We start from the raw sequence: 25082 nt of genomic DNA on the forward strand, positions 1-25082 counted from the left end.
CTACTCTTTATTAGTTCCTTTCTTCTGATTGCCTTGAGTTCAGCTTGTTCTTCTTTTCTAGTTTATTAAGGTGGAAAATTAGGTTACTGATTTAAGATCTTTGGATAAGATATTCTTAAAGTTCCAAAATTTTCACAATGTGATATAATATACATTTGAATGCACAGTATCTACATTATTCTTACAATGTGTGGTATTCATAAATTTCCAAAAACACTTATTAATGTTCAAACTAGTAAAACTTAAACATTCTCAGAATCACTTCTACAACACTGGAGCATAAGAGGGCCAAAATCACTTCAGATATCAAAACCACCCTACCCTCCAGACACCTAGCCTTTTTCTGAACATACCCAACGATGAACACATCTCACTCCTCCACAGGCAGTCCTCTTCATTTCAGAGAATTCTACCAAATGGCCCTGCCCCACGTTGAAGGGAAACTGTCACTGTGGGAGATTGTATTTTCCAAAGGACATGACACTATCTTCCATCCAACATATTCTTCTCAAAATACGACTCTGATATTCCTTTCATCAAAAGATGGTGTGCTTGATCCTCTGCTTGAATTTAGGCTAGTCTGTGCTAGGGTAAGGGATGTTACATGACTTTCAAGATTAGGTCATAATAGGTCTGCCTAGGTCTTTTGGGATATTCATCTTTGGAGCTGCCGGGGTGCCCTGTCAGCCATCTGACTGTCCTAAGGCTGTTGTACTGTGAAGAAGCCAAATATAGTCCATGGAGAGCCCATGGAGAGGCCCTAAGATGAAGTGAAGAGACAGAGAAAGATGCCCAACCAGCCCTGGCTATTTCAGCCACCTTCCCAGCCATTCTCTGACTGTAACCAAACCAGAGACCAAGCCAGAGCTGCTGAGCTGAACCCTCCTCAAACCCCTGACCCACAGAAATCACAGAAGATAGTAAGTAACTGTTGCGGGTTTCAGCTACTAAGTTTTGGGGTTATGTGTTACCCAACAGAAACTGGAGTATTTCCTCTAGACAGCAGGGACTCCTTAATTCCAGGGTCTATACTTGAGATCATGAAGAAAGTCCAATTAATCTTCCAGTACCAGAAATACTAAAAAATTCATAGTTGACTCTCAGTCTTCTGAGGCTTTTATTAATTTGGTGTGAGTTTATATGTATGAACTTTGAATAAAATCTTTTTCCACCAGAGAAAGGTATAGTACACGATGTCAGTTCAGAGTTAGATGGACAAGGAGACAAAATTCAGCACTATCACTAACAAGCTATATGAACTTAAGCAAAGTATATAACCTCAATAAAGCTTAATTCCCTATTTATGAACTGGGGTCATAGTACCCAACTCATGGTATTATAATAAAGATTAAATATAAGCACATAAGTAGCTACTATTATAATGGTTTCTCCAGTCACAATGTTCCTCATCCTCTTCCTGTTGAACTGACTTTTTGTTTGTTTTGATCCAAGGTCAAGGCCTCACATTTATCTCTATTAAAGTAGATCTTGTTATACACAGCCCATTGCTTCATTCTTACGATCTTTTAAACAAATAACCATTAACAGAAGATGTAGTGGAAGAAAAAGCCTCATTAACAATAGCAACAAAAAGATAAAATATCTAGAAATAAATGTAACTGGCAATATATAAAGTCTTCATAAGGAAAATGTTAAAACATTACTGAAGAACCCCAAAGAAGACTTGAAGAACTACAGTATATTATATTACTGGACAGGAAGACTCAACATCATAAAGCTGTCTGTGTTGCCTAATTTAATCTGTAGAATTTAAATGACTGGAATAAAAATGGGTTGAGAGGGTCAGGCCTCTTGTCATGTTCCTGGAGAAACGGGAACCTTCAAACAGTGCTGATGAGAATGTAAAATGATACATACAGTAACTGTGAAAAACCATTTGGTATTTTCTTAAAGTGTTAAATATAATTTTACTAAGATCCAGCAATTCCACTCCTAGTTATCCATCCAAGAGAAATGAAAACATAAATTCCACACAAAGATTTGTAAATAAATGTTCTCAGCAGCATCATTCATAGTAGCTCCTTATTATAAACAACTTAAATGTCCATTAATTAGTGAATGGATTAACAAAATGTGGTATATCCCAATATCCTAAAATGGAATACTATTCAGCCACAAAAAGGGAAAGAAATAGTGATACAACATGAACAAAACTAAAAAAACGTTATGCTAAGTGATATCCTAAACCAGATGCCAAAGACCACATGTTGTATGATTCCATTTATATGAAATTTCCAGAAAAAGCAACTCTGTAGAGGCAGAAAACAGATGGGAACAGGGATTAATTGTAAATTGACAAAAACTTTCTTCTTGGTGTGATATGTAAAATTAGATTGTAGTGATGGTTGTCTAACACTGCAAATTTACCAAAAACCATTAAATTTTACACTTTTAAATGAGTAAATCTTATGCCATGTAAACAATGCCTCAATAAGGCTGCTTTTTAAAAACACTGTATTCTGTGTGTAACGTTTACAGGAGTTTCATTCATAATTGCCAAAAGCTGGAAGCAATCCAAATGTCCTTCAATCTGAATGGAATAAAACACTGTGGTGTGGCTATATTTTAGAATACCACAGAGCAGTTGAAGGGATGAGCTACTGAAACGTGCAACAATATGGCTGAATCTCAAATGTGCTATGCTATGTGAAGTAAGCCATCCTCAGAGGGCTTCAGTACATGGCGCTGTGGGAAAGCCAAGGCTACGGGTACAGAGACTAGGTCAGTGGCTCCCAGGAGTGGGGTTGATAACAAAGGGAAAGCCAAGGGAATTTGGGGGGATGGAACTGTTCTGTACCTGGACGTGGTTGTGGTTACACAACCCCATATATTTGTCAAAATTAGGACTGTATGTCAAAAACTGTTACCATGTGTATATTAAAAATAAATGTAAAATAATATTGTGTAAGATTATTCACTGCAGTATAATTTTTTATAGCAACCACCTAGAAACAACTCCAGTCATGATCAATGGGAGATGGGTTAAATAAATTACTGCACATCCATACAATATAATACAGTCATGAGAAAGAATGAGGAAGCTCTCCAGGTAATACTGATATGGAAAGATATCTAATTTATTGGTAAGTGAAACAGTAAATTAGAAAAAGAGGAATATAAACATACATTTTTGCTAAAATGCAAGTCTAATGACACAAGAAAGCAGGAGAGCGGTTTTCAACTGTGCGAGTGTGAATATGGCAGTGCAAGGGGGTGGCTACAGGCAGAGGTGAGAGTGGATTTTAGTTCTGTTTTCTCATTATCCTTGAACACATGAATGTAAAAAGGAAACAAATCAAAACAAAAAGAATGTTTTGACTATTGTTCCATCCTCTAATACATATACTCTCAACTTTGTGTCATCTGAAATTTGTTTGCCTTTTGTACATTCATCTTAGTCAATGATGAAAATATTGAACTGAAGAGAATGAGGGAAATCTTTGCAATAAACTAATAGAAATCTTTCTTAAATTGATGTTAATCCACTACTCTGCACTATCACAACTTCATGAGTTACATGAAGCACAACTAGACGCAAGTTTTTTAACTTCCCTAAACCTCTGTAAAATGAGTATAAATAATATCTCCCTTGTGGGGTGCAAATTAAATGAGACAGTATGTGTCAAGTGCTTGGAATCGCGCTTGGCACAGAGCAGGCATTCAGTAATGGCCCGCTGGCTTCATTTTTAGTTATAGTTGTTTCCTGGCTGATGTATTTACCTGTCACAGCGCTCCAGCCCATATTTCACGAGAGACCTTGTCACATAAGGTCTGCGGTGGGAGCAGCTTTCTTCTGTTTGTCAGGCTGCTTGGGTTCAAATTCCAGCTCTGAAATTCTCTAGCTGATGTGGGCAAACCACTTAAATTTTCAAAGCCGCAGGATCTTTAGTTAAAAATGGGGGTGACAAAGGTACTTATTTCACAGGATTAAAGGGAGAATGGAACAGATCTGAGGTGCAGAGCATAGCTTTGAACACATAGTAAGTCAATAAATATTAGCAACTGGTACCATTATTTTGTCTATCACATTCCTGGTTCCCTATTATGGGAAATAACATAAGAAGTATTGCAGTTATTACCTAAATTTTGTAAAAACCTCATGCTAAATCTCATTTCTAGCTTGTCTTGACTTTCTAATTACACTTCAAACTTTCAAAAAACAGTTTATTCCTACCAACTGTTCTGACATACAAAAATATTCTGATGAATAAATGATAATAGGGTTTTAAAATTTTCCTAATACAGGCATAATATAAGCTAGCTCTAAAAGTAACAGAGGTTGAAATCAATATTCATATTTAGTATTGTTTTCTCCAACATTTGATATTTAACAGACTTAAGATTTCTAGATATTCAGCAATATAGCATGGCGCTATACATATAAAACGAAGTTTTCTGAAAGAAGGAAAAAACAAAAAATAAAAACCTAGGTGCCCAAACTAATCTCAGTGATTACAAGAATTTTCCAAAGTTTTTTCTTAAGTACCATCAGTAAAATAAAAGCTCTCTATGTATTTTTTCTTCCTTATAACCTTGTTCTCTCTTTAGTTTTTTCTTAAAGTAGCTAGAAAAGTTCAGGATTTTGAATTTAATCCTTGCAAGCAATTATTTAGGGTTACAAATCCTGTACTGGAAATGACTAAACTAAAGGAGGGGAAGGGGCTCAGATTTCTGTGTTCCACAAGCCCTTTGTTTTTCAAGTAGCATTATTTTAATTATTTCCTATGAATACATCATTGTCCTTAAGAAAAATATTTTTCAGATAAAGATGAAAAATCTTTAATCATCACTTGGAACATCACTTGGAAATGACCTCAGCACATTATAAACCTTTTAAAACAGATTTAGTGCATGAAAACCCATTTGCCAAGGAAGAAAAGCAACTCTTAAATGGAATTTCATTAATCGAATTATTTTAAGAAGAAAAAGACTTAGGAGTTTTTAATCAGATAAGCAGCAACAGAGTACTTTTAGAAAATTCTTGGAGATATGGTAAAAGAAACAAAAAAACCCCTGCCAACTGGAGAGAACTGAGGTGTTAGCCAGAGAGGGATTCTGCCCACACTCACCCACCCCTACTGCTGTCCTCAACAACTCTGAGCTTCCTGCTCCCAGCTGCCCCTGTTGGCAGACATCCCATTCTCTTTGCCAGGCCAGGATTTCCATTAAACCTTGGGTAGGAATCAAGATCTCCTTTTCAGTCCAAGACAGACCTGGAACCCCAAGTATTTATCCCCAGTGGAACTCTGACCATGAAGCAAAGATGGCCTTCCTGGAGGGGCTGGGCCGAGGCTGTGCCTGGTGCTGCCAGTACACACACCCTAAGGTAAGGTGGACGCAGCTGCACCCACCCACCTGAGACAGACAGCAGTGGGCAGACACTCAGGTTACCATGACATCCCAGTCTCTTTCTCCTCAGCACACTGCACTGTTATTAAGGACTGTCAACCTTAATATGGTCCTTGAGGCTGCAGGCAAGCGACTCTAAAGGGGTCTTAAATCTGAAATGCTAAGGGGATTCCAATAGGTACCAAAGTACATAACAAAAGGCAGATTTCACAGTTTTGAACAACACCACCATGCACACCAGTGAAGTACTCACAGAACACACAGGAAAAAATATAACAGGGAAAAGTAGTTATTTTAAAAATATTTATGGAGAAAAACTGAAAACAATCTATTGCCCATCAGTAGGTTAAATAAATATTGGCACATTCATTTCACTAAAACTATAGTATAATTGGAAAAAAAACCACATACAGCCATATGAACCAAAAAGGGAAAATGTCCATGATGTGTATATAATTAAGTATAAAAACTTGGCTACGGAACCCAACGGACTACGTATACATGTAACATCTACACAGAGCAAGCCAGAGAGGGGCAGGTACGGAGAGCGGCATGTAGGCCTCAGACAAGGGCAGGCAGGGAGTGTGTGCAAGGCAGGCTACACGCCAAAGAAACAGAGAGAAGGTGAGAAGAAAAGAGATGAGGCAGGAGACAAAGAGTGAGGAGAAATGGGCAGGAGGCAGAGAGAGAGAGACCAAGGGACACACAGGGACAGACATGGAAATGTACACTCAACCTGGCTATTGCTCTCTGAGTGTCCCATACAGTAGCCACAAGCCCCGTGTGTCTATTTAATTTTAAATTAATTAAAATTCAATACAATTAAAAATTCAGTTCCTCAGTCACATTTCAAGTGCTCAGTAGCCATACGGGCTTAATGGCTATTGTCCTGGCAGTGCAGAACAGAATGCTCCCATCACTGCACAAAGTTCTACTGGGTAGTACTGTCATACACCCTTCAGTACTGTATGAGGTTTTGTAGTGGGTTGCACTTCTACAGTCTGTAAAGAAAATAAAAATATTTCCAATTTGGGGGAAAAACAGCTTTTGGTTTTTTTCTCATTCTGTTATCTCTTTCAATAGTTATTTTTCAAACATCACAGAAGCACCAGAGGTTCATAAGGGCTTAATGACCTTTATTCTGCCAATTTCCTCTGTTATTTGAGTCTTACTAATTTAGTTATATTTAACAAGAGTTCAAATGCCACCAAAAGAAGGAAGACATGACATACATTTGGAGCATCATGACCCTGCTCTTGTTCTCCAACGTCTAAAAAGGGTTGTGTTACTCATTCTTACTAGAAGCAAGCAGAGCTGACAGAAATCCTTTGCAGTTTAGAAAATATTTTAAATTGAAGCTTTTCTTCAAAAGAATAATAGCATTTAAAAATAGTGTTCACTTTTTTTCCGATTCAATTCAGTACAAAGTAGAAAAGAAAAAGTAAACCTAAATCTTAAAAACAAAAAAGTCCCACTTTAACTAAAAAAAAAAAAAAAAAGGCAATGCTAAGAACTAGTTTTCAAACAAAGGTTGTTTCAAACAAAGGCTGTAACACCAAAGCGGTGTATGTTCATAATAACCAGTTCCTAAACACTTTCTCATGTAATAGTAGTTTGAAGCACCTGGTGAGGTTTTAAGAGGGTTAACAGGTTAAAGAAAACTTAACAGAAAGGTGTCCAGAAAAAAAAAAGAAAGAAAACATAAGACACATATACAAGTGTATGGGGAATGCACACACAATATCATTCTGAGACTTGTAGTCCCCTTTGAAAACCCACTGACTGCTGCAGGAAGATCGCAGCCCCCGTCCCTACTGGGATCCCCATCAGCAACCAGCGGCCCACAGGTCCCAAGGCAGATCTAATCTGTGTCCTGAAAGTTCTCAAAACCGTCCACAGTCTCATGTCCACTTACTTTCCAAATGCAACCACCCAATATTCTATCAGCAGACCCTACATGCCAATCATAAATCTATTCAAGGTTCTTACCACGGGGCCATGCATAACATATAAGTATACAAAGCCACAGTTAAGTATAAGACAGTGTAGTAGTGACACAAGAACATACTACAGACCAATGGAGCAGAGCTGTGCACACTGAGCAATCCGGATACAAAACAAGGAGGCATTACAGTTGGGTAGAGAAGATGGACTAGGCAATCCGAGACACTGGCTAGTGCAACTAGTTTATTCACATGGAAAGTGGTTCCCTACCTCATACCCACACACAAATAAATTCCATGTGGATCAGACTTAATGCCAAAGAGCAGAACAAAAATTTAGAAGAAAATATGGTAGGATCCCTTCATGACCCCAAAATACTCAAGAGTACAGAGAGATTTATTAAACACTATGCAAAAGCACCAACCATAAATGAACAGACTAATAAATATGACTCGATTAAAATTTAACACGTGTACAAAACAAAGCACACCATAAACAAAGTGAAAAGATAAGCCACTGGGAGAACATTTTTCAAATGCAAAGTATCAACAAAGACAAACAGCCAGAATATATAATGAACTAAAGATACATAAGGGGAGGTGCAGGAAGAAATCCAACAGAAAAACATAAAAAAGAGAAACCCACAAGTCACAAAAGAGAAAACCAAAATAGCCAAATAAACATATGGTATGATGCTCAAACACACCTGAAATCAAGGAAATGCGCTATTTCAAATCAGCAAAAAACTTCAAAAGTCTGGCAATACCAAGGCTTGGCGAGGATATAGGGCAATAGGAACTCTCAGACAGCGCTGTTAGGGGCTGGGATTTGTACAACTACTCTGGAGAATGATCTGGCAACATCTAGTGAAGTCAAAGATGCAAATGCCATATGCACCAGCAATTAATTCTACCTCTAAGTACAAACTCCAGAGAAGCTCTTAAATATGCACCAGAACACATGTTCATAAGCCACCCTGGTTAAAAGCAAAGCATGAAAATAACCAAAACTTCCACTGACAGAGAATGAATAGACTATAGTATAATCCTAGAATATCACAGAGCAAAAATGAAGAATTACAGCCACGTGCTTCTACACAGATATTTCTCATACATAAATGAAAGAGCAAGTTGCAGAAATCTATACAGTCTGATACCATACTGTACAAAGTTCAAGATCCACAAACCAAATACATTGTTTATTAATACACAAGTATGTAATGTTAAGTGGAGAGTCATGCATGGGAATGATACAAACCTGCTTCAAGATGACAGTTCTTCTGCAAAAGGAAGATGGGGAAATGGTATCTGGGAGGGTACACAGGGAGCATCAAATATATGTGTGATGTTTTCTTTTATAGCATTTTAAGATTTTGATGTAAAGCAAGGGTAGCAAAATGTTAAGATTTGACTAAGCTGTTAAGAGAGTAGTCTCTGTATTTTTCTGTATTCATGAAGTATTTCAAAGTGTGAAATAAGTTGTATTTTAAAGAAAGAGAAAAACAAGCAGAGGCTGAAATTGGCCAAAATGGTTGTCTCCTGATATTGAGCCTCTGGCTATGAATAACTTTTCTTCTTTCCTTCCTAGTCTCCTATATTTTCCAATTTTTTTTTCCATAAAGTCAGCCCAGATACTTCTACTCCAATTTATTCTTCTTGCTCCTTTGGTGCAGAACTTGGCAGAGTAGTATGCACTGTCTCCTCCACTGGAATACGGGTTCTTGGAGGGTCTACCACACACATGCTCATTTCTATGTAAATTATGTATTGAATGCCTATAATATGCCAGTTACTGGGCCAGAGCTACGGAAACATAAATGAACAAAACATGTGCCATTCCTTCCTCCATAGGTTTAGTCTCAAAGAATAGAAACATTAAATAAGCAGAGGAAAAAAACACATAATTGAAGTTGTGAGGAATACCATGAAGGAAAAGAGGTATTATATGGTCCATGGACCCATATAACAGAAAGGCCTAATATAATCTACACTGGACAGGAGGAACAGGAATACGCCAGGAGAGGAAGGGTGGAAGGGCCTCAGGACAGAGACAAAACCCACCAGTGTCCTTCCCACTAGTCTGAAGCAATGAGGGCAGGGATTGGCTTCTGACCCATATCTGTGCCCACGGCTTCCACGGCACTTTAACAAATGCTTCCTGGTGGATTCTAAGACTGAGCAATCGAGATTCTGTGCCTCTAGCTCTAAGGCAGGAAAGAAGTCCCTGGGGGATGGCCCACAAGGCAAAGGAAGTAGTCAAAGAGGCAGAACAGCCTGAGCCCTCTGTGTGGTAGCTCAATTCCTCAAAAAGCACTTGCTATATGTTCTCTCATCTCCCTGTTACGGAAAGAACAAAACTTTCTCTTCATCCTTCCTTTCATCCATCCCCTTCCTTGCCCAGCACCTTCATCCCCACCTTAGTCATTTATTCAATTCATTACATTTAAGCCAACCTATGTGCACCAAGCTGGACTTACGGAGATCCACACAAGCATAACCTCTGCCTTAAAAAGCCCTCCTTCTAGACCAGCGGATTGACTAGAGGTGGCTGCCCCCCAGCGGACATTTAACAGTGTCTGGAGATATTTCTGGTTGTGACTATGGGGTTAGGGCAGAGAGTGTGCTGCTAGTATCCAGTGGGCAGAGTCCAGGGATGATGCTAAACATCCTACATGATACTTATGACAGCTCCCTCACAACAAAGAACTGTCCAGGCCCAATGTCAACACCAAGATAGAGAAACATGGTACAGATTATTTAGAACCCTGTCTAGAAGTTGACTGCTAAAGCAGGGCAAATGTCAGAGGCCTAGGAGAGTACTAGGCCTTAGACAGGCATATAAAAAAAGTCAGTAGCGCCAAGTCTCAGAAAGCTGCTCCAGAGATCTAGCAACGGAATTACATCACAATGCACAAGAGCATAAAGTGTTCCACACAAAGGTAAGGTGGCATCTAGTCTAGAACCAGGGGTAGAAAGGTTTTCTTGTAAGAAGCTATTCCAGACAGAAGTCCCAGGAGGCAAGGGACTATAGCATGAAAGAAATATGTTCGTATGATGGAAAAATGGGGAGAGGTTACGGAAGGGCTAGAGCGGTAAACGGCACCAGGTCATATTGAGCATGTGTGACGGGTTAGGCAATGCAGACTTTATCTTTAGGGCAATAAAAAGCCACTGAAAGGATTTACACAGAGAAATGATATGACCAAAACTTGTTTTAGGACCATCGTCCCAGAGAATGAATCGCCAGGGAGCTAAGTAGGAGGGAGTTGCTGCGGTCCAGGTGACAGAGCTGTGTGGCTTAACCTCATGGTGGTTCTGAGGATGGAGGGAGGCATTCAGAGCAACTCAGACATCTCAGAGGCTGTGGTGTGTACCTAACTAACTAGTTGTCTAACTAGCAACTCCAAAGCCCTCAAATTCCAAAACCTAAAAGTTTTCTGTGATTCATCTATGGCCCAACCTTACCAGAATTATGTGCCAGCAAAACAAGGACCTAAACTGACCTGAATGAAGCTACTTACAGGACATTTAACCTACTTAATGTGAGTATTTCAAGGCAGAGGATTAATGTTTGATTGTGGGATGTTGCCCCAGACCTCACGGGGTAGCAAATTAACTTTTTAAAATTCAAAGAAGTCTGTATTCCAAAATGCAGCTGGGCCCAAGAGTTTAAGATAAGGGATTATGGACCCATACAAGGTGAAGAACACATTTTTGTCAGATTACACAAAGTTAGGAAAAGTGGGCTACTGAATTATTATTTGTTCAGAATATTTTTCTAGCAATAGAGTAAAACTTCCAGATACCACATATGCACATACACGATTCATTTTATGGAACTTGGCCTTAAAAACCCAGAAATTTGGCATCATGTGATCCCAGCTGACTCACAGTAGTAGGATTTGGGGAAAGAACTTAAATTATTTCACAGAAATTTATTTACTTCATAATTCTTCGTCCTCAAAATTGCCACACAGAAGAGTAGCTACGATCAGGAACAAGAACCAGATCTTCATCTTAGTAGAGTAATTCCAAGTAAAGCCAGTTAGGAGTTGAAAGAGATCTGAGGTCACCTTCCTAATCGCTGTTAGCACAGCCCCAAGACACATCAGTAACTTGCCTGGTGCTTTCTCGGTGAAGGAGACCTGGACATCAGTAACTTGCCTGGCGCTTTCTCGGTGAAGGAGACCTGGCCAGACTATACTTGTGTTGAGTACTGCAAATAGTTGTGTCAAGTGGTCCCGGGCCACAGCTGCAGTGGCAAGGAGGAACTCACTCTCATTCACTCACTCCTTCATTCAACACGTGTCTGTGAAGAGGTTTCTGTGTGCCAGGCACTGTTCATTCTAAGTGCTGGGGACATGGCATTCGTGAGGCAGACGTGGCCCCTCAGAGGCTGTGGATTTTACAGGGGCATGCAGACGTGAAGCATATAATTATAATTAGCTGTCAAGAGTTATGATGGGAAAGCATGACGACAGTGTACAGCAGAGAGACCAAAGGTGGTAGTAAGAAGAGAATCTAGAAGGATCTCTCTAAGCAAGGGATACTGAAACCAAGATCTAAAGGATAATGAAAAGTTATTGATCTAAAGGGACTAGACAGAGAGTAAGAAACTGAACTGAAGCAAACCAGAAAACTGGAGAAAACCAGAGAACAGGAGAAAATAACAGCTGAAAGCTGAGGGTAGGAGATGGAACTCGGCAAAGCTCAAAGCCAGCAGAAACAGGGCAGAACAGAGCCTCAAGCGTAGGCTCGAAGGAAGCTATTACCCTGAAGAAATCCTACTGGGAACCGGACTACACTGTCTGATGTTCTGGAAGGTACTTTGCACCTAAAAGTAGAATAAAATGTGGGAAGTGGGGTTTCAAATACTTAAAACATTTATTTTATGCTTATGTAGACTAGACGAAAACAACCCTTCAGATATGTCCAAGTACACCTAAAATGCACTTCAAGTGGATAAAATGAATAGTTGTATACTGAAACATTCAGAACACTTACAATCAGTTTGAATAATAAATGAGGTCATGAGCAATAATATGCTGCCAACTTTGGAAAGCACTATGGTCTGGCAGGGTATTTTAAAATAATAAATTTACCAGAAACATAACTGAGATATTCAGATGTCAATTGTGAAGACCTTGGCAACATTAAAGTTTCCAACCACAAACAGATCAGTATAAATCATGCACTGTATTTTGAACCTATGACAGTTCGAAAAGCAAATACCAGTACTCTGCCGCTAAAGACCTGAAGGGACCGGCCATCCACAGCAGCTGTTTTATTGACACTCTTATTCTCCCAGGCCAGAGTAACAGACTTTTAAAAACCAGTGTTAGCACATTTTAGTTCTATCTATATAATACTTTTTAATACTAAAAAAAATTCAAGTGATCTACAAAACTAAAGGAACTCACTTTTGACTAAATGCATGCAGGAGAACTGGGGTGGGGGAAAATCAAGCTTGAGTAAGAGGAGGCAATAATACCTCACAACTATTACTTACTATCTTGGTGGATATGCTTTAAAAAAAAAAAAAAAGATCTTGTCCTCAAATTTGTTAGAGTCATCTAAAGGCCACCCAGACACCCTAAATTCCCCGGTGACTGGGCCTGATTTGTCGTTTTTCTTTCTCCGTAACCTCTGTTGTCATGCTGGAGGAGCTGGAATTCCCTCTTATTATCCAGTGTCCCACAATCCAGTTTCCTCAACAACAGGAACCTTCCCATTCTCTTCAGCCTCCCACAAGAACACTCACATCCTACACCCACCCTAGAGCCTGAGTTCTGGAACAACCTCCTGTGACCACATCGTTTCCTCCTTCCTGTACCTCTTTCGTCGTCTCTCCCTTCATCCACCATCCACTCTACTTTCAACTACTATTAGTTACATAATCTGCCTTTTGCCACGTTCTGCTGTAGGTACAGGGGAAAAAGCTATATTAAAAATAAAATACAATAACCCATATAGAAATCTCTGCCATTATGGAATATGTAAATAGACAAAATGTGTACTCTCAAGCACGATAAGTGCTGCGGAGAAAAACAGGAAGGGGAGCTTGGCAAGAGGATGCCATTTCACACAGGGTAGCCAGAAATGCCCGAGGAGGCACCTGGACCACCTAACTCTGACGCAGGTGAGGGACTAAGCTACTCCAGGACTCTGAGGGGGATGGGAATGAAAACTTCAGACCTCTACTGTAAAGCGACGGCTCTGGCTCCCAGGCTGAGAGCAGAAGCAGAAAACCTGGCTCTCCTTCCTCGCAGCTCCTTCTCGCGGTGCTGGTTTTCCCTCCCACAACCTCTGCTCCCAGGCTTGCAGGCGAGGTAGGCACCATCCTGCTTATCGCTGTGGTTTCCAAACCACTCTCTCTCCTTTCTCCCTAAGTCCCTCTGCTTGTCTGTTTTTTTTTTTTTTAACATTATGTTATTTTCTGGTCTACAGTATAGTGATTCAGTTTATATATATATACACACACACAAACATATTATTTTTCATTACAGTTTACTAGAAGGTACTGAACATAGTTCCCTGCACTATACAGTAGTAGCATGTTGTTTATTCTGTACACAGTAGTTTGTTCTTCACTTTTTGGGGGTGGGGCGGGGGGCACGTGGAGTAAAGCAGGCTTTTACCGTTCACAGAGTTATATCTAAGTTGCAAAACTTTTCCCCTGTACTTCCGCATTTAATCTGGGCTGCCACAGACAGACAGAAAGCGCCAGGATGCTTTTTTCTTGTATCTGTAGGAGAAACCTTAGCAGCAGAAGTAATCGCTCTGGGCCTGTCAAATAGATGCATGAGTCCCTTGCCTTTGAATGTCACATCCAGAGACTCTGTCACAACTACTGAAGCTGTTATCCAGCAACTCCTCACCCTTCCTCAGCCACTCGCCCCATGATCATTCGCCAAACCAGGCATAAGCCTCCATCATGGCAGGTTCCTGCACCCAGCCTCCAAGGAGTGCCTCCTAGATTTCCGGCTCACTGTCTTTCAGATTCTGAATCCAACAATCCGTTCACCCTCCTGGGGTTCCCGCACCACTGATCCTGCCACCTTGTTATGTCCCTGGTTCCCTGACCTGGTCTCTCCGCTCTTTCTACTGCACAGTGGGTCACAAACTCCATGGCTGCTTTGCGCTGGCTCGGCAGACCCTCGGCGCTGATGAAATTCCACACCACCCCTACTCCACACCTGCCTGGATCCGGGAAAAACCGATGAGGTCAGGAAGGAAGCGTAAAGTCAGCGAAGCAGCTCCTGGGCAGGTAGGAGGGGACGGCATCGGGTCCAGCAGGACTGCTGGCTGTGCGCGGAGCATGCCCACCGCGCTGACAGAGGGAAAGCAAGTGTGGGGCACATGGCTCAGCAGGCAGGCAGTTCGGCAGGAAGAGCTTGGGGACGTTTTCTTCTGGCTGCTCCTCAGTGCACGGGACCGAGGCCATCAAGTGAGTGTGAGGCAAGGAGGGAAGCGTTAGAGGACTCAGGAAAAGGAGAAAACAGCAGCTGAGAGGATGAACAGATGGGGCATGTCCCTCCCCTTCCTCTCTGGGCAGAGGAGGATCCAGCCACTTCACAATATCCATACCCAGCTCTGGGTTTCCCCAGCCGGAGCCCTCCAGCCAAGCACTACTGGACAACTTTGGAAAGATGGAAATGCATCCATCACAAACTCATGTTAATTCATTTCAGCTGGATTCTCAATGTTTCTCAGTAAATCCTTTATTCACTTCTAGTAATGCCCACCCCAAAGCCCACAGGAAGTGGTGGTTTCCTTATTTCTTCAAGTCCCTAGCATCATTCCCCCTACCCATGACTCTGGGCAGATGAACTTGGCTTCTATTTTATTGAGGGCAAACACTTGATGTGAGCTTCTTAAAAACTTCCTTTCTCTCTGACTTAAATCTGTGAATGCTTAACCTCTACTTGTCCTTCCCTCCTGCTCCCAAATGTTCCTTCCTTCATGCCATTGCTAACCCACCTCTCTCTCCCACCCCACCCTCAATCTACAGAGCTGCATTCGGTTATCCTACCCTTCTTGCATCTTAAATTTGCTAAATGTATAGGTTAGGAAGAGAAAAAAGTATTCCAGATGAAAGAAACAAAACCACCAAGTTACATAAGCAGGGAAGAGTATAGAATGCTTATGAAAACAGTGCTAACAGCAGTCTAATTACATAGCAGGGTGTGTTGGAACGTGACAGAAAATAAAGTTGGATGGATGGGGTGGGACAAGATCACAAAGTATCTTACCACAAAGTATAAGGCTGATGATTTCTGAACAAGAAAATGCTCACGATGAAAGTAGGATTTAAGAGAGATAAGACTCACAGCTTCGTATGGGATGGGATGGGGAGGGGAGAGGTGAGGTGGGGTGAGGTGGGGGATTTACACTTGCAGGAATAGCATGCAGGTTGGAGGAATGAAGGGCAAAGTCAAGAGGGTGAGGCAATTATCTTGACAAGAACAGTGAGAGCCTAGTCCACTGTGGAGATAGTGAGAAGGAAAAAAGGAAAACAAACAAAAAAGACACTCCCCAGAGACAAGTGAACAGAACCTGGTGACTGTCAGCATATTATGGATCAATTTCAACCTAAATTCTGGAAGAGGACAGTGTAATTGTCACAAGATGCATAAGATGAGACATGGCACTACACTGGTGAAGTTCTTAAGAGTCACCGCACTTGGAGGCTGGAAGGGGCCAGGACCTCTGAAATCGCAGGATTCAGCTCCCTCATTTTATAAATAAGGAATCGGAGGCCCAAAAAATTAAAGTGATTTGTCCTTAGTCACAAAGGCAGTCGCTGAGAGAGTTGGAACAGGGCCTGTCTCCTGTCTGCCTTCTGAGTTCCTTCCATGACACCCTTCTGCCTCTTCCAGAACCCTTTCTATTTGCCCACTGAGACCCTTGGCACCACACTTCCACTGACAAAAATTACACCATGGAACTAGCCACCTGATCCTGGCCTCTGCATATATCCAGTTCAGGAGAGTCAGCTCTTGACCATCGGTGCTCCTAAGCTGCCGGACTGCCTCCACCAGGACCTTCCTGAAGATAAGCCTGCCTTGTCCTACCATGAGAAGCGCAGCTCAAGCGCTGTTTTGAAGTTTCTAGTAAGTCTCAGGGCAACAGACTAACAAGATACAAACCCTACTCTAAGGATCATTAAAATCATTTTGAGATTAAAGGGCAAACCATACTGACCCTTACTGTTTGCTTCTTCCCCTCCTATTCTGACTCAGCAACAAAATTTCAAATGCTGTTTGCCTCATCTGTGATGGAAATCTTGTCCGATTCCTTGGCAAAGACTGGAAGTTGTGTTTGGTATTCTTCATACTGTCAGCTCACAGAGCTCTGCTGATAACAAAATGTAGCTATAAAATTTCTAGCAAGGCTTCTACATTCTCCCCTCTAATTATTCAAATATGAATTTTGAGGTAATTTGCTAGTGAACTTTGAGCCTTGATAAACATGAATAGGGCTCCCAGTGTTTTATTGGAACCAAACACAATTATTTATACTAAATTTACACTAAACCTTGGCTACCTACCTCATTTCTTCTGTTAGTGTCAAGAACTTAACAAGCTACTGTAGACTTCAGCAAGCTGTCTGAATTAAAACATATTTAGAGTAGACTTTCTTGAACTAACTGAAGTCAACAGACAATGCTGAATAATTTTACAACAGAAGCATTTAGTATTGTTATATTTTTCTCCTCTTGCTATTCCAAAGAGTTGTTAACAACAAATTTTTAAAAAGAAGGAAAAAAACTATAAAGGATGCCAACTCTTTCCTTGGGAAAATACTGACAACTCTGTTTTCAAGGACAGATTTTTCAAAGTACCAGTTCCCGCCATAATGACGGCACTGAGAGTAAAATGTACACAATTCAGGTATCAAACTTGACCCCTTGGTTTATGTTTCCTTCTGACTTTATTTCCTCATACTATTCATTTTGAAATTTGTATTTTTACCACATGCTTTGAGCATCTCAAAAGCTTAAACTGAGTACATCTGTTTGCTTAGCAGCTTCAAGATATTCCTTTTGTGACTAAGTGGCAGGTGCTGTTCAGTTTATTTTCATGCACGTAAAGTAAGCCCTTGAACTTGGAGTGAGGAAAAGCATTCGGCTTAAAGTTTAGAAAGGAAGGAACTACACAAGAGCTTCCTTTAGAACAGCCTGCTTTTTCAGCTTCCTGTGTGAAAATAATAATTGTATTTTTATAGAAATTGTAAAGAAACAATGAAGAAATTATATTTAAGCCTTTAGACAGTTAAGCTTGAAACCCTTTAAAAAGAAACAATTTCTTCCAGTAACTCTGATACTTAAATCAAGTCAGGACTAGACCAAGAGACTAATAAAATGAAACAGAAATGTGGTACAAAGTTTAAAATGGATTATACATATTTCAGATTACTATAAGGAGTTCATATTTTCTCACAGTAAATGACATACATAAAGGCTTTTGCCTTTAAAAGTCCCAAATATCAAGCTACTATAGTATTTAGCAGAGATGATGAGACAAAGGTTTTCTTTGTTGGTACAGTTGCTGCTATCATTGTTATGAAACTGCTTTGATTGAAACATATAAACACACACACACACCAAGTTTATTATTACACATGACTTTTCAGAGTCTGAAAGAACTAGAGATAATTGAGTATTCTCTAATCTTGAATCCCAAGGGAGAGAGAAGTAAGCTTCCCGGGGTACAGGCCTTAAATGTCATCTCCTAAACACCTATGAGGAGGCCAGGTAGCCCACAGGGACCTGCGGCCACGGCCGTCTCCCAAACTCGGGTTTTGACAGCTACCGCGCATGGTCAGCTCTTAGTTCCCGCCTGCATAATTCAGTGTGTTACTGCTGTGCACTGAGAAATTTTCTACCAGAGGTTTTTAAATGAACTGAAGCTTATAATGAAATTCAACCTCCCGTTTCCAGAGTATTCTTTCCTGAATATTAACATTTTGTCTTATTCAGATAGTCAAGACTCAAGAGTGTCAGAGAATTTCAAGCACTTGGACACTCTGGGAAAGAGCAATGCAGACCTGTGACACTGCAGATACGACAGCTTCCTGGATGTTCTTTAACCAGCCCCCGTCCCAGCATCAGGCCCAGCAGCCATTTCAAATCCTGGGCTCAGAGAAGTACACGGCCCAGGTCCAGGAGGCCAAAGCTGGCGGACAGCAGCTCGACTCATGGGAGGCTCCAACCCTGGCAGCACCACAGCTCACTGCTACGGCCTGGACCCCGGCAAGCAAAGAGGTGCTGAGAAGCAGCAGCAGTGGGATTAGAAGCCCGTGGTGGCAGATGTTTTGAACGAAAGCTCAGGGCATCCTGTCCCTACCTGGAAACAGACACTTGGAGAAGACAATAAAGGGAAGCGTGTTCTGCAGCGTTCCCAATGACCCTTGCTGGGCCCTGTCCTCGGTGCCCTTCGCCACTAACCTTTCTGCAAAGTCCTCTCCGTGTGCACTACATTTATCTGTTTATCTTTGTCTGTTCACCTACCCATAAGATTCTAAGGTCACGGAGGTGAGAAGCTGCTCATCTTTTCATCTCTGAGTTTATCCCTAGTTCCTAGCAGAGCAGTTGGTGCAAGGCAGTCTCTTCCTGCACTTTTTGTTGGAGAGCTGTCAGAGACCAAAATGAAGTCTGTCTTCTGGTCTGTTCAACCCCCGCCCCAGCTGCACCCACCTCGTATTCTAATGCTTAGTGCTCATTCTTGTATCTGATCAAAAGTTACTTATCAGGAAGGGATATAATAAATCCCTTCATTCCAAAAGAAAAATGACAGACATGTGGCTGACCTCTTTCGTGGCCCTGCAAACTGATGGAATTTCCATTACCTGGATGTGAATGGGAGCAAGAATCTAGGTGGCAGCCCTGGAACTGCTTCCCTCTTACACCTGCCAGGTCCACGACACAGAAACATTTTTCTGTTTTTTTCCCTGAGTCGTGGGCTCCTTTGGCTCTGCCTAACTGCTTTCTCTACCCTCTGTTCTCTCTCCAGTAACCCATGCCTAGGCCCCTTGAAAAGTAACTGGGCTACACAAGCATCTATGCAGGCAGACCTCAGAGATACTGCACATTCAATGCCAGACTATCACACAGCAAGTATTTCCATGAAGTGAGTCTCATGTATCTTTTGGCTCCCTGGTGTGTATAAAATTTATGTTTATACTGTACTGTAGTCTATGAAAGGCACAACAGCATTATGTCTAAAAAAGTATACACACCTTAATTTAAAAATGCTTCATTGCCAGAAAATGCTAACCATCATCTCAGCCACAGTGACTCATTATAACATCAAAGATCACAGATCACCATAACAAATATAATAATAATGAAAAAGTGTGAAATACTGTGAGAATTAACAAAATGCTTCCTAGAGATACTAAGTGAGCAAACGCTGTTGGAGAAATGGCACCAGCAGATCTGCTGGATGTAAGGTTGCCACAAACCTTCAGTTTGAAAAAAAAAAAATACAGGCTCTTCGAAGGGAGATAAAGAGAAGCGCGGGAAACGAGCACAGCCTGTGCCGCACTAATTAGCGCGCTGGACGAGGGCTCAGACAGCTGGAGGGCGCGGCTCAGCGCACACCTGCTTTACTGCAGACTCGTCCATCTTCATTCTCAGCTAAGCTGGAGGCTGCCTCAGGAAGGGAGTATGCACACGTCCCCACCCTGAGTTCTAGCCAAGCGCTGAGCACACTGTCGGTACCCACAGGGACACCACTAACAAGCAAGCAGAGAGGCTGTTGGACGAACACAGTGCTCTCACCACTGCAAAGGCACTCAAAACTACCAGGAAACTAGAATGAATAACGGTAGTAGCACTGATGCTGTTAAACAGCAATTCACATTTACCTAGAGCTTACTAAATGTCAAACTTTGAACTCTGCCCTTCACAGGGAGGCTCTGGTTCAATCCTCAGGAGGTTTGCAGAGGTTAAATACCTCGCAGTTACACAGTCAAGTGGGGCAGCTGGCAGGCTGATTTTGGAATCACATTCAACTATGCCTTGGAAAGACTTAAGTAATGCAAAAGGTTGTCTTTTTTTTTTTTTTTTAATCTACCGACAAGTTGCTCTAGTAATCCAAAGACCTTAAGGAGAAAGCAGCTGCCTCACGGGCCAGGTACCGATTTGTTCAGATATTTCAATGCCTCATGATAAAATAAAACCACAAAAATTTTCTTAACAGTAAAAAAAAAAAAAAAAAAAGACACAGTGATTTTTTTAAAAAGTGCTTTAAAGTAACTGTTCACCTCTTAGCCCCTACCCATGCAGTTTCCTTTGTGGGAACAGCATCTTCGTCCCACCTCCCTGTCTCTCAGGAAATTCCACACATCCTTACAGTCACCTCAAACACTCCCTTCAGCCACACGCCCACTGCACCCTGCACACACTGACATTCTATCAGTGCTCCTGCTCTGGTCCATGTGGCTGTTTACTCTTTCCCCATAAGAATCTGAGCTCCTACAGGTTGAGAATATTGTCTTTGCATCTGTGTACCCAGGTCTCTCACACAGCACCTTCCACACAGCAAGTGTATGGTCAATAATTGTTCTTGAAATAGTTGTAGGAGTAGCATTAAGATTCTTAGGTCACAGCATCTTTCACAGCAGATCTGTATAGAGATCTACATCATAAGTTTCAACTCAATAATTTAAATGTGTTGCCATAGTAACTAGGCAATGTGCTTCTTATAACACTGGGAAAGGCAAGCTCTAACTTAAGGTTCAACTCACTGAAATACTTTACTTCTGTTCTTAGTATGAAGAGACACAATGACAGCATTTAACTTTCTGTAACTTCCTCTCCCTTTAAGAACACTCTAACTTTACCACTAACAATAAATCAAAACTTACTGTTCAAACATAACTAGACTACAGTTTCCACTAACAAAAGGACGGAATCTTATTAATTCACAAATCTAAAATGTCTGTTCAAGAACAATTCATTTAATCAGGCCATAGCTGTATTTCAGACTCTCACAGACCAAAAGATATAAATTGTATCATTTTATTTTTAAAGTAATAAAAACTACTACGTTGGGACAACAGACTTTTAATAAACTATGTCATGGACAATTCTATATATAAGAAAGAGATTAGAGGAGAGAGAGCCCTCTATGGGCTAATTTAAAACATGGCCTAAATTAGGCTGGTGGGGGGGTGGGGGAGGTGGTGTCTCTCCAGGCCTCCACCAGCCCACCATTTTAACTCAACAGAAAGGAAAGATGGGTTCAATTCTTTATTTTTAATTAGGCTGCTTACTTTCTAAAAGCTTGCTGATTTCCATAATATTAAATTTCAATGTCTGAGCATTCGCTTACATCTTCTTTTTCCTCTTTTTAAAAAATAGATGGTCTCCTTTCTTCTACCCACTCCCTCTAGCCCCAGTTAACTGACCAATAAAAAGCACTGGTGTCGCGTTGGCAGCCTTAAGTCCTTAAAAGGATAACAAAGCAGAAACGTAAATACCTCTTAGTACAAGAGTGGGCTGCCTACACTCAGCTATAATTTCATCAACACGGAAGCCATTAAATATAGATGGTGACCACCCATCCTATCCGGAAAAGCTACTCGGGGAAAACGCAGTGTGGTGCCCAAGTCTGTGAGTTAATTAAATCTAAAAGGAAAAGGTCGCATGTGAAATTTACTAAGTCTCTCAAAGCTTACATTGAGAAACCTGTCTTCCTCAAACTTTACTACTGGAAATAATTGTGTATTAACAAAAGAAGTCTCACTTTTTGACTTCAGTTCTTTATGACAAACGGGATGCCCTTCGGTTCACACGGTGAAAGCCCAGCAACTTAGACACTGAAGACTTCAAGTAGCTCTGAGACTTGCCGACACACTGGAAAGCCAAGACCCAGCTCCATGAACTGACTAAGAGAACTTCACCGTGCTGTCCTGCTGAGTGAAAAATACAAAGACACTGATCTACTTCATGTATCACGTCCACTCATGAGCAGCGCTGCCGCATCTGATCAACAGGAATTTCAGGAATAAGTCAGGAGACTATGTCACACAGCAACCTGAAGTCTCCATCAGAAACTCTAAGAAATGGTGAGAAGGGAAAGAATGAGCAAAGATGCCTGGCCCAGATACTCAAATAAATTAGGCCTTTATAGGTTCCTCGCTATCTGTATGAACAATGTTCAGTCTTTCTGGATAAACTTCAGTTCATGCTCTATACCATGTCAAAATTCATTTGTAATTTGTCTTCTGTAAGTTTTTTTTTTAAATTCTGGTTCAAGAACACCCTTTGTCAAGAAATTGTCATCCATTAACTAGGTAGATTATAAATTAATACATAAGTCACATCATGTAATTTCATTGTTTTTTCTTCCAATAATAATCATGGTTTCTATGCCTCAGCATCCAGAAGCCAGGCAGAACTTCTGCAGGAAGTTAAGCACCACCTGACTGACGGCAGCAGCACTTCAATTCTCTTTACTATTTCCTAGTACAGAAAAAGGAAGCTGGGGCCAGTGCCTCTTTAAAATGGTTACTCTTTCAATCTCGGTAATTTCTATTTCAGCGCCTAATTTACTGGCTTTGTGAAGGCATTACAAGAAGACTGTATTCCTAGCCAGCTGGCCTATGTATGTGTTTAACGTAGAAATGCAGTTACATTACTGTGAAATTCCATTCTCCTAACTGGAGCAGTGGAAATGGAAATCCATGGATGATTCCCAGGGTCCCGCTAAAGTCCCTGGATCTAACACACACCAAGCAATAGAGTGTCAGTGACTCTAAGAAAACCCCTGAGCTCATTCTTGTAGTTCAAATGTTTCCTTAGTGGAAAGAGAGAGAGAGACTGGCATAAGGAAGAAGAAATACCTTTTTAGATAAATAATATATTCTTATCATTCTCTGAATGCAGTAATGCATCAAACTCATGGCTTCCTATACAACACAATTTCCCTGAGCAGCGCCTTTAATCAGGCATTTTGCTCGATGCTGGAATATGGACATGACCAATTCCCTAACTTAAAGGTTTGTTAGGAAGACAGACAAGAAAACAGATCACAACAGTGTGGTAAAGAACATTAGGTAAGAGCAAGGTGTAATGGGAACATGGGAGGAAGGAATTTTAATACAATCAGGCAGCAGGATCAGCAAAGGGATCTCAGAGAGAATAAGGAATGAAGCTAAATCTTAAAAAGTAAGATAGGGAAAGGGTAGGAAGGTGAGGAAGGAGAAGCATTCCAGGCAGGGGAGGCTGCTTTGCAAATAATCTCTCTACACCAAGACTTCTTATCACTCAACAACCTGAAAGCTAAAGTACAGGGAAGTCCTCAAATAGAGGAAAATACACATTCCAAAGGACCTACGTGCACACAGGTGCACACGCGCGCGCACACACACACACACACGCGCACACTGAATGTTACATAAACTTCAAGATTTGTAACCTGAGAGAAAGCAACACTATTTTAGCACATATTGCTTGCTGGACACATCATTACAAAGTTTGAGGCCAAACAAAACTGAAAAGCCAATCTTTCGACTCTGAAGAGCTGATGGGTTTTAAAGCAATTATCAATGCATGACATTCAGTTACAGTTGTCCAATTAGAAAAAATATATAGTTCTAAAGGTAGATGGAGTAGATGAGGTGAAATCACTTTAAGAAACAAAAACTCTAAGTAGCTTCTTATCTGCATTATGATCCTTTCATTGAGTACTAGAGAAGAGGAAAATGGTTCCCATACTCAAAATAGTATTAAATATTTGAGTAATAACTCACACATTTTCCCATTTAAACCACAACCAGAAGAAAAATGCCATTAAGCTAAACTCACAGTTACACAGTGTGAAGGAGGGAGGCTGGATCAGAATCCAGGTTTTCTGGCTCAGGAGTTTAGGTTCTCGTCCTGACACTATCACAAACTAGCTGTTTAATCCCATTGCTACTGTCTTCTCTGCAAATTTAAGGGAATGAAAATTTTATAATTTTGAGAAGCAAACAATGAAAGGAATAGCTTGCTTTTTCAACCGTAATTGTTTTTAAAGGCTCAGGTTCATGTTGCCTTTGAAGAGAAAATAAAATACATGTAATCCTTAGACCTCCAGCCATTTGGAAATAACTCCTCTACTTTTTTCCCCTTTGTTTTTTCCTCACAATTGACCACCAGCCCTGTTAGTGCCTACCAGAAAACAGTTGTTATGTATTTTTCAAAATCCCTAAATATAGTACCTTGATTCAGATTGGAGAGGAACTCAGCCTTCTAATGTGGACCCTGAGATGTTATTATATTACACTGCTTATTATTAGAATTAAGGATTTTTAATGATAAAAGTACTTTTTTAAGAAGTTATAAACGTGTTAAATAAGGAATCATTTGTTAGAGAAATATCTGTTACTAAGTGAGACTCAGTTTGCAGTGAGATACTGATGTAAATCTTTATAATGATCTCCCCACATTTCACCCCAAGATTTTCCTCCTATTCAACATACTCTCGTCGGCAACACCTGCTGCTGCTTAGTTATAGTTACCATGACCACTGCAAACAGTCTTAATAGAAATAAAAAGCAGATTTGTAAATTAAACCCAAGGGGACATTAGCTGTATGCAGAAATATTTGTGGAATATTCTAACTCATTTTTTTCAGAATACAGGAACTGAAAGGGAGATCTGCAGCCAATGCAGAACAAACTTTAGGAACTAATACTTCGGATTTGGTCTCATAGATTTATCCTAGACCTCAACAAAATAAGATCCTCAGACATCCAATTCTCCAAAAAAGTTCCCTC

At 40.7% G+C, this 25082-nt stretch overlaps 1 protein-coding gene and 1 non-coding gene across 6 annotated transcripts in view; both read right to left on the reverse strand.

The window, feature by feature from the left end:
- MRTFB (myocardin related transcription factor B) overlaps window positions 1-25082 on the reverse strand; it is a 252576-nt gene that overhangs the window by 131634 nt on the left and 95860 nt on the right. For 2 of the 5 annotated variants that reach the window (XM_072942168.1, XM_072942163.1), the window contains exon 1: window positions 354-564. The exons of the other annotated variants lie outside the window; for them this stretch is intronic. In XM_072942168.1, the coding sequence (XP_072798269.1) occupies window positions 354-398 (45 nt within the window). In that variant the 5' untranslated portion in view covers window positions 399-564. Of the gene's footprint in view, window positions 1-353; window positions 565-25082 lie in introns of those variants that run through there. 5 annotated transcript variants of the gene reach the window in all.
- Window positions 13988-14116, reverse strand: LOC116284149 (small nucleolar RNA SNORA31). Its single transcript, XR_004193912.1, has one exon. It is a non-coding gene; the product is annotated as a small nucleolar RNA SNORA31 (small nucleolar RNA).

The sequence above is a fragment of the Vicugna pacos genome, chromosome 18 (genome assembly GCF_048564905.1).
Source record: "Vicugna pacos chromosome 18, VicPac4, whole genome shotgun sequence".
NCBI lineage: Eukaryota > Metazoa > Chordata > Mammalia > Artiodactyla > Camelidae > Vicugna > Vicugna pacos.